Genomic DNA, 9215 nt, shown 5'->3' with positions numbered 1-9215 from the left:
TTATTGGTTGCTGTAATTATTCCTTCTTTCCATGAAAAGATCTCTTGATAATGCAACTACAAAAGTGAAAATCTACAATCCTTGTTGCATGCAGCTGTGTACATTATAAATGTATTTCAAAGTTCAGCTGAAGCTATTATGAAGCTTCAGCAGTTTGGAAGTTAACCGCCCGATTTTTGGCAAAACTTTCTGTCTTTTCTAGCATACAATTTCACATTTTATGTGCAGTACAATCTGGAGGAGTTGTAACGCAAAGAGGGAATTTTATACTAAGAAGACTGACTTTGAAAGATACACACTTGGTTTGACTAACTCTGATGAAATCACTTATTAGTTGTAAACTTAAGAATGCAGTTTTGCACATAAGGAGGATTGTGGCTTTTGACCCACATCAGGGAAAAAATCAGGGCTAGTATGAACAGGAGGAACAATTACAACAACCAGTAACTATGTACATATAATAATAATAATAACTTTATTTGTATAGCACTTTTCCTACAAAATGCAAATCCAGTTTGATATGGGTCTATAATTGCTTAGAACTCCACAATCTAAGTTAGGTTTCTTCAGTAAAAGTTTCACAACAGCAGTTCAGAAGTTATCAGAAAAAACTCTTCAGGACATCCTTAATGAGTGCGGAAGGAACAGGGTCCAAGGAACTGGAAGATTTGCCCATCACTACAATCTTGAGAAGTTCTGAGTTTGAGATGCATGAATGCATGATGATGAATTTTGAGCATGATAGTATTTTTTTTTTTTTTTAGACAGACTTGAAAACACGTGAAGCTGTCCTTAAATTGCTCACAGCTGCATGGCTCCAGTCTGGCATCTACAGTTGGCCACTGTGGTGTTCAATTTCAGTGTAAGGTTGCCAGGAATCCTGTATCCACCAGATGTCACCCCTCTCCAGAGTTGACCTCAGTTTTCTTCCACAGTAGGTTTGCGAGTGAGGAATTCCCCATGTAAACACTGAGTGACGTACTGGGGGACCCCGGTTTTGTTGAGTAAGCTTCATTGTTGGGGATTTCTGATGTTGGTGGGGTTCCCCTGTTGTAGCTTCGAAGTGCCTGTAAGTTTCAGCCCATTGCTGTGGCAGCGCTGTGCGGCTTAATTTTAGAAACTTAACAAACATTGAGATGGTTTGTGACTCAGCGCAGCCTAATTATGTAACAGGCGGGCATTGTTCAAACAGCTATGGGGATTTTTTATTCCACTCTCTAAAATAGCATTGCCAGCACTGAAAATATAAAGAGTGCCTAACAAATATACAGGAAGCCAGCACAAGTTCATATCCAGCCAAGAAACTAGATGCCCATTAGATCATTTCAGCTGTCTTCAGTGAATTTTATCATGTTACAAGCCTTTCCCCATTTTACCTCCCTCTTTCTCCTTCACACACATGCAAATACACAGGAGAGGGTGTGGTGTTCTGCAGGCCTTTGCTTAGGAACAGTCCAAAATGGGGGGATGTTTTCAAGGTTTTTCAAAAAGGTACAGTGTCTAGATCCTGTGCATGAGCCCGAGGAAACTTAACGGACCCTAGGAAAAGAGATATTAATAACTCTTGGGCCAACCCACCACATTCTTCACATGTGAGTCACTGTAAACCAGAGAGCAGGGAGGAAAGGACTGGATTGCCTCTGTTTCTCATTTGTATTTCTTTCCATGGAGGAGTGGAATAGGGAGGCGGGGAGGCCACCCCTTCTTCTACGAACCTTGAAAGCCTTATGCGTAACACACACACACACACGGCTCCACACGGGACACGTACTCGCCCTTAATGCTGCATAGTTTACACAGGATAAAACCAAAAAAAGATGTACAGACAGGCTAGTGAGAAAGTGGATGTTGAGCTAAAGAGGGGTGAGGGTAAATAGAGTGTATTTAAGTGTGTGTGTGTGTGTGTGTGTGTGTGTGAGACAGGCAGAGAGAATGTTTCAGATGGTGGGAATGAGCTGGGAGAGAGCGCCTCGGAAAATGGTGGTATGGAGACTTGGCAGGGGAGAGTGTGACTCACTGTTTATCTGGTCTGTCACTGAGAGACCAAGTGAGCTTGATAGAAAAGGAAATCTTGTTGAAAGCGTACCAGATGAAATGCCCGCTATTAGTTCTGTACTGTGTGTGATCAAATTTGACTTACAAAAAAAATGGTCACTAGCAAGACGAGACACAGTCAGTTTAATTTTATTTGGTTATGATAATAGATAACAGTTGGTGGAGCTGTGTACAGTAGTCAGTAATATATCAATCATTCGGTCTAGTTTTAAAAAAGATCATCCCAGCATGTAATGTTCTTTTGTGTACAACTGAGGTCTTATTGCTCCTGCACATACGAAAACAACAATTGCAATTACAAAAATAAAATAAAGCATATGCACAGAATTGTGGCGTGTAAAGAGTCAAAGTGAAATGCATTCAGGTTATTTAGATTTACACTGCCGAAACACTACATCATAAACACATCAGTTGAGCAAGTCTTGTAGATGATACCCTCAAGACCCAAGATAATATCTGCCACTCCAGTCTAGTCACTGTGGGAATGTTAAATTTTAAAGGTTTTAATATAAACAAAGTTTTCCCCTGTATTCTGTCAAATACATGTGCTTGAATACTGTTTGCTTAAATGGTGCCAGCATTTATTTGCTTCTGCTCATAAAACACGAGTACATATATTTTCAAAAAGCTCATCATAGAAAGCAAACTTCAAAGAGCCAAAAAAGGAAGAAGAAGCAACCAGACCCGTGTGACTTTTTAATACACAATCATTTGCAGTGAGCATTTGTTACAGTATGTTCCATTGTATAAGACAAAAAAAAAAAATCGGTCTCAGAAATAAACACATTTCATATAACATTTTGTTATGGGTCTGGGGGGAAAAAAAACAACAGCAAATACAAACAGTAGCTAAAGTGTGACAGCCAATAGAGAAGTCTCTGTCAGCTCCAGGGACTTGTCTACGCATCAGAACCCTTCTGCCTGCGTTTGGAGGGTGGGATCAGATGGTTGGGCAGCTCAGGGGGTAAACCGTGGCCCTCCAGCTTGACCTCGATCAGATGGCTGGCCAAAGCGAATTCTTCATCATCCAGCATGCCATCACGATCCACATCTGACAGCTTCCAGATGCGACCCAGCACCGAGTTAGGCAAGCGAGAGCTCACCATCCAGTCCTTAGCCTTGTTGCCGCTCAGTTTCCCCTCATTGGGAGCGAGGTTATAGAAGATTTCATCATATTTGGGCTTGTCTTTGGTCACGACCCAACCTCCTTCCTCCTCCTCACATCCCTCTCCGTTCTCTTCGGTGAAGGTAAAGGGGTCACCCTCAGAGAACGGTCCGGCGCGGGTCCCCAGGAAGGCTCCACCCTGCACGCCTAGTTGCTCACCTGCTTCCAGCTCCTCCTGCCGCAGGAGGGGCATCAGTTTGGCGATATCAGAGGACAGCAACTCATCCAAGGCAGCCATCAGGTTAGGCTTCAAGGTTTTGAACTTGGTGAAGTCGTGAACCATCAGTTGTTCCTTTTAAAAAAAAGAAAGAGTTCATTTAAAACATTGTTGTGGTGCAGTTAAAGAGAGGCTTTTACATTATAACCTTATAAATGTGAAAACCAACAAACTACTAACCTGCATTTTAGCACAATCCGGGAAGTCTCCAGCAGAGATGTTATGCTGCAGCTGGATCTTGGAGAAAATAACTGGCAGCTGGTAGATGAGATTCTTTTTTTTATTGTCCTTCCTGAAGACAGAAGGCATCTCCTGCTTCAGATAGCTGATGATATGGGCATGGACCTGGGATTAAGAAAAAGCACAGCAAAGTTTATTTTTTATAAAATAAACTTTGCAATTCTTTGGACCTTTGTGAGCTGAGATTTTTACTCAGCTCACACTTTAGATTCAGTAGGTTTTAACACTACTAACATGATTAGAGTGCAATAATGTCAACCTGTCACAATAATCATTTAATAAACACATTGTCACATGCAAAAAAAAAAAAGAAAAAAACATGCACAGATTTTTCACCCACCCTGACCAGGCGTGCCCTCTTGACCAGGTCGTTCAGTTTGCGCAAAGCTGCGTTGCGAGGAAGGTTTTGGATGTCAGCGAACAGATCCTCCTCCTCCAGCTCAAACAGCTTACGATTGTCGCTAACCATCAGTGGCTCTGACCAGAAGGAGCCAATATACACCCGCAGAACCTCCGGGGTGCCAAACACCTTCCCCAGGGACCACATGAGTGCACCGTACACTCGCATCAGCTGCTGGGTGCCCACCATGTCTGCCTTGTTGAGGACCACACGCAGCTTATCCTCATTACCCTTCAGGGCACCGATGGCCTCAGAAAACTCGTCTGATATCTCAAGTTTATGTGCATCAAACAGCAGGATGATGCGGTCCACACGCTCAGCAAACCAGCGCAGCACAGCTGGGAAGTCATAGCCTGTTTGGGTGGGAAAAAAGTCTGGATAACTAAGGTATTCATGAGCCTAAATGTACAGTGTGCACTGAACCCACACTGAGTAAGGAGAGGGGAGAAGGTCGACATAGACACAAACCCTTCACACCTCTTATCTCTATCTGTCAAACCCACAACAGCTGTGTATCCAGACACCAAGGCTCCACTCTGTGTAAGATACTGAAACTGTCTAACAAAACAAATCTTAATATTTCTAAGGGATTTCTTTATCTGTATCCACTTGATCATATTTAAAGGGTCGGTTCACCCAAATTACTAAAAACATATTTTCTCTCTTATTTTCTAGCCACCTAGATAGTTTGGGTTTTATCCTCCTAGGTTTCAAGATATCCACTTCTCTCTGAAAATGTACAGTTTATCAAAATTTTAAAAAAGAAAAACAATCAGCAGGATCCTGTCTGTCCAAAAACAATGTCCCAGTTACTCTGGATAATGCACAGACTTCACTGCAAGCTGTCTTCATCGTAACTACTTTGGATTACCCAGAGAAACTGGGACACTGTTTCTGAAGAGACATGTCGATGCTGGAATTTTTTTGATTGTATTTTTTCAGTGCAGTGAGCAGTACAAACAAAACTTCATCCACCTCCATTGCATTGGGGTGGAGGCAGAAATCTCGCTGATGGATATTCAAAAGCCTCAGCAGAAAAAAACACTTATCTGCATGGCTACATACCTCCAATAGGAAATATTATTATTATTATTATTATTATTATTATTATTATTATTTTCATAATTTGGATTAACTTGTTAGTTGTTCATGCAGATTAACTTGAGTAGTAATGGATTACTTAAAGCATGGATTAATTGAAAAGTGAAAAATTACTGTGAGATCCATGACAATGATCATTATTTCTCAACAGCACATTCCTCCACACGTGATGACAGAATTTTTGTTGTGTACCGTCTCTGTTCCCAATTATGATTTCATTGCTGTTGATAGAGGTTCTTACCCTGCTGCCAAGTGTTATTGTGACAGAGCAGACTGGTCCCATGAGTTAGCGGGGCGTGCCAAGGCAATGAGTTTGTGAGCCGATGTTCAGGGATGTGTGTCTCTGTGGGACCCCCCACGCCCTCTCCTTACCTTTTTTACCTCCCTCACCTCGGCTCACTCTCTGTTTGGCTCCGGACAAGATCCCTGGTGTGTCAATTATGCTGATACTCTCCAGGACCTGATTGGGAATCTGGGCGCACTGGAACCTGGTATTTTCAGACGGGAGAACAGTCACATATACGATGATGAAACACAAGTTCAGAGAGGTCAGTTTTGTATGAAACACTGTTAGTTTAGATGGAAAGAATCTAAGTTATGTGAAATATGGTTAACTCTCATCAAAGAAGCCAACGTGATCTAAGGAGCAGATTGGAAGCTGCCCTCTCCCCACCCCAACTGTAGGCCATTGTGTACAAGCTCATTGCTCTGGGCTTCCTGAAGGAAAATGACCAGTACTGCCAGAATCAAACAATAAGGCCCGCTAACGATGTGTGGCTTAGAACAACAACACCACTTCCTGTGGCTTATGGGCTTAACGAGCCACCAGTTTCCAGAACGGGAAGTGTACGCAAGAGTAGAGACGCAAATACGTTCACAAACACACCCTGCAGTGGGAGAAAGGGACTCCACGGGAAAACTAGCATCCAAACTTCACTGTGGAGCCCTTTTAACAGAGGCACTGTATGTTCCTGTCACTTCAGACCCACATGTCCATGCTTCTAGCAACTAATAGCACTTTGTCATAAAACATGTGACTTCAGTTTTCTTGGTTTACATCAGTGGAAAGACATACACAGAAATCTGGCAGCCAGACAGTAAACAGAGAACAAGAAAGAACCTCAGTGTTGAGGTGCCTCATACAAATTCCCTATGCCTGACACAGTCTGTGACTTCATTTATTTTTCCTTGCCCTGAGGGGCTGCACAGCCCTCTGACCTTGTCTTTGAACTTACGTACATTGCTGTTCCTGTCTGAGTACATTAGCTTTCATCACCCTCCCGGGTGATATCGTTCCCTTTCTCCATTTTTCCACAAATAAGGCAAGTGCCTCCCCGCTCTGAAATTTGGCACAAGGACATGAAATTCCAAAGACCAAAAAAAAGCTTTCTGTTATCTCTCCTTCCCTGTTTCCCTCCTTGAGTTCTTTCACATAGTCTGTGCATGCTGATATCTATCTGGCTCTTTCAGTGGAACGATTACACACTGTGAATAAAATCCCTGCTCTCACCTGTTGAGGAAGGTGTTTCCAAATGGGTTGAGTTTGCGGAAAGGCTTGTTGGGGTCTACAATAAGGGCGTTTCCAGGGATGACTCCCTCCACCTCCCCATGCATGATGGCGGTGAAGCAGTCAGTAGTGGGTTCAGGTCCCACCCTGCTCCCAGGAATCTCATGCTCCAGTAGATACCTGTCAGTCACACATATAGCTTGTGATTTTTTTCAGTACTGGTACTTAGATGAACTTAACAATCACACTAAATTTAACAGTGAGAAAATGTTTGATGCACAGCTGTGATGTCTTACTTGATGAACGTTGTCTTTCCTGTGGAATACTGTCCCACCACCAGCACCATGGGCTTATTATCAAAGTCTGCATCCTCCAGACTGGGAGAATGGAAGTCATGGAAACCATAGAACTGCTCCAGAGGCAGCAGCTTCTTACGGTACAGGGACTTGAGCCCTTCTGTCACAGTGCGGATGACCTCAGGGGCCTTCTTCACATTTTTTCGTCCCCAACGTGACATTTTGATTGACTAACAAGATGATTGGGAGTTTCTTGCAAAAAAAACAGTGTCAGAGTTGTGCCAGTTGTTTGGAGCTGTATTTCCTTCTGGCTGGACCTTCAGATGTTTCCTGTATTTATGTGAACACTGCTCACTTGTCCTTGAAACCTCCTCTGCACACGCCAAGAGGAACGATAGGGCTGATGTTTCGTTTGAAGTGTGGATCTTCCCCTTTGAAAACAGTTGCCACACTGAGAACTTATAGTGCCTGAAATGTGGACAGGAAAAGGAGACAAGTAGACGTTAATCCAAATAGAAAAAGAAGAGATTAATCCAAACGAAAGAACGTATCTGAGCACCTGGTTTTCAAAGTCTGCCACGACCTAGAGTAATGATGTGGAATCTGGAGTAAGCGTCAGCCCACCAGGACTCTGCCTAACATTGTCAGTGCATGCCTGGAAAAAGTTGGTGTTCATGTTGGAAAACTTGCAAACCCAACCCTGTGTCAGGATTTGCACAGGCACAGCTCATTTTCTCTATGGTGAAATGAGTAAGACATTCCTTTCATCCCCTGCAGTTCCTCTCAGTGGAACATGAAATACGTACATGGCTCAATTGTTCATGTAAGGAAAAGACCTCTTAGAGGGTTCTCTGTACATGGAAAAACAAATTTAACCCTTGAGTAGAAAGCTCTTTTTTTCTTCTACCAGAGTCTACATAAACAGAAGCACTGGATTAGAAATGGAAGGCACAGCTCATTATTAGAAGCAGACTGACATAAAGGCACAAAGGTAAGACACGCACCAGCAGATGTTAACTCATCTGCAGGGAGTTTCTCTCTTGCAAATCCCATTTGAACTAGGATAAAAAAAAAAATCTGCCTAAAAAGAATAGGCAACACAGCCCTGACATGTCACAAGACCAGTGTGGAAAGAGTTCTTGTCAAAATGGCGATCCCAGGAGATCTACAACGGAGACATTAAATGTGATTTCACCACCATTACACACAAGAGAGAAGAAGAAATGTCATAAAAACAAAGCACTGTGCCAACCAAAGCTGTATGAACAAGAGTTCATTTCCATGTGTCCCGTGAGAATTAAAGGTTTGGTTAAAGGCTGTGAGATCAATTTCTAAACTTTAAGGATGGTGGAAAATGCCTTGTGGGTTTGTGCACCACAGTTTTGGACTTGGAACAAGAGTCAGCAGCACTCTAGCCTGCAGGAGCAACAAGTATAAGTTGAGTTATACTTAAACATCCAAATGAATAAACTACTGAAAAACTGTACAAAAGAGCCACTGAGAGTTTACAAGTTTCCCTGTGTTTTACTTCTGCAGCTAAACTGTAATCTTTGTACTCATCAAACACCATCAAGGCTTATTTTCCACCAACTGTATCACAATCTGGTTATATTTGAATAAAAGCTCAAATACAAGTTGATCAATATAGCCATATTTAGGGTTTAAAAAGGAGTATTTACCAAGTTATTACGGAGAAAGCACAGACTTCTTCAAGCACCTTGATCCCTCTCTCTCTCTCCCCCTCTCTTCAGTCTTGCCCTCTGGAGCTTGGAAAAATATTTTGACTTGAGGAGACAAAAACAGTCAGTGTCTTGGAGGAGCTGCTGTTACATGTATGGGTGTACCTCTGACAGCAAATAGGAGCCCTCAGTGGAGCGTCAACGCAGCTAGATTACAGAGGAACGTTCTTCTCCAGGGTTTAATATATTTCAGATGAGCTCCAGATCTGGCAAGGATCCTTACTCTGCTCGCTGAAAGAGCACAAGTCAAACAGTCAGACGCACGGGCGCACCACACTGAGGCTAACTTTTTTGCTTCCCTCCTACTTTAATGCACCTCCTCTTCCATGGATGCCTGGCAGCACTGTGGGCAGCACTCACATCCTGCTCTGGGCAGGGATGAGCTGTGACCAGAGGGCGTAGACCTGGAGGAGGAGGAGGAGGAGGAGGAGGAGGAGGAGGGGGGGGATGGTTGTGAATAAATAATTTGGGTGGAGTCGTTTTTTTTTTTTTTTG

The 9215-nt window shown here is 42.9% G+C and overlaps 1 protein-coding gene across 2 annotated transcripts; it reads right to left on the bottom strand.

Moving 5' to 3' along the window:
• Positions 1-2168: 2168 nt before the first annotated feature.
• ehd2b (EH-domain containing 2b) lies at positions 2169-9076 on the bottom strand. Of its 2 annotated transcripts, none has more exons than XM_044354443.1 (7): positions 8661-9076; positions 6982-7449; positions 6689-6865; positions 5551-5666; positions 4018-4430; positions 3618-3782; positions 2169-3512 (listed from the first exon to the last, which is right to left on the bottom strand). In XM_044354443.1, exons 2-7 carry the CDS (start codon positions 7200-7202, stop codon positions 2955-2957), a joined length of 1650 nt encoding a protein of 549 aa, XP_044210378.1. In that variant the 5' UTR covers positions 7203-7449; positions 8661-9076; the 3' UTR covers positions 2169-2954. The 2 variants fall into 2 exon arrangements, with proteins under 2 accessions (XP_044210378.1, XP_044210379.1); XM_044354444.1 differs by having other exon boundaries at positions 5569-5666.
• Positions 9077-9215: the final 139 nt, after the last annotated feature.

The sequence above is a fragment of the Thunnus albacares genome, chromosome 6, assembly GCF_914725855.1.
Source record: "Thunnus albacares chromosome 6, fThuAlb1.1, whole genome shotgun sequence".
NCBI lineage: Eukaryota > Metazoa > Chordata > Actinopteri > Scombriformes > Scombridae > Thunnus > Thunnus albacares.
This window is presented reverse-complemented; position numbering and strand designations above follow the sequence as displayed.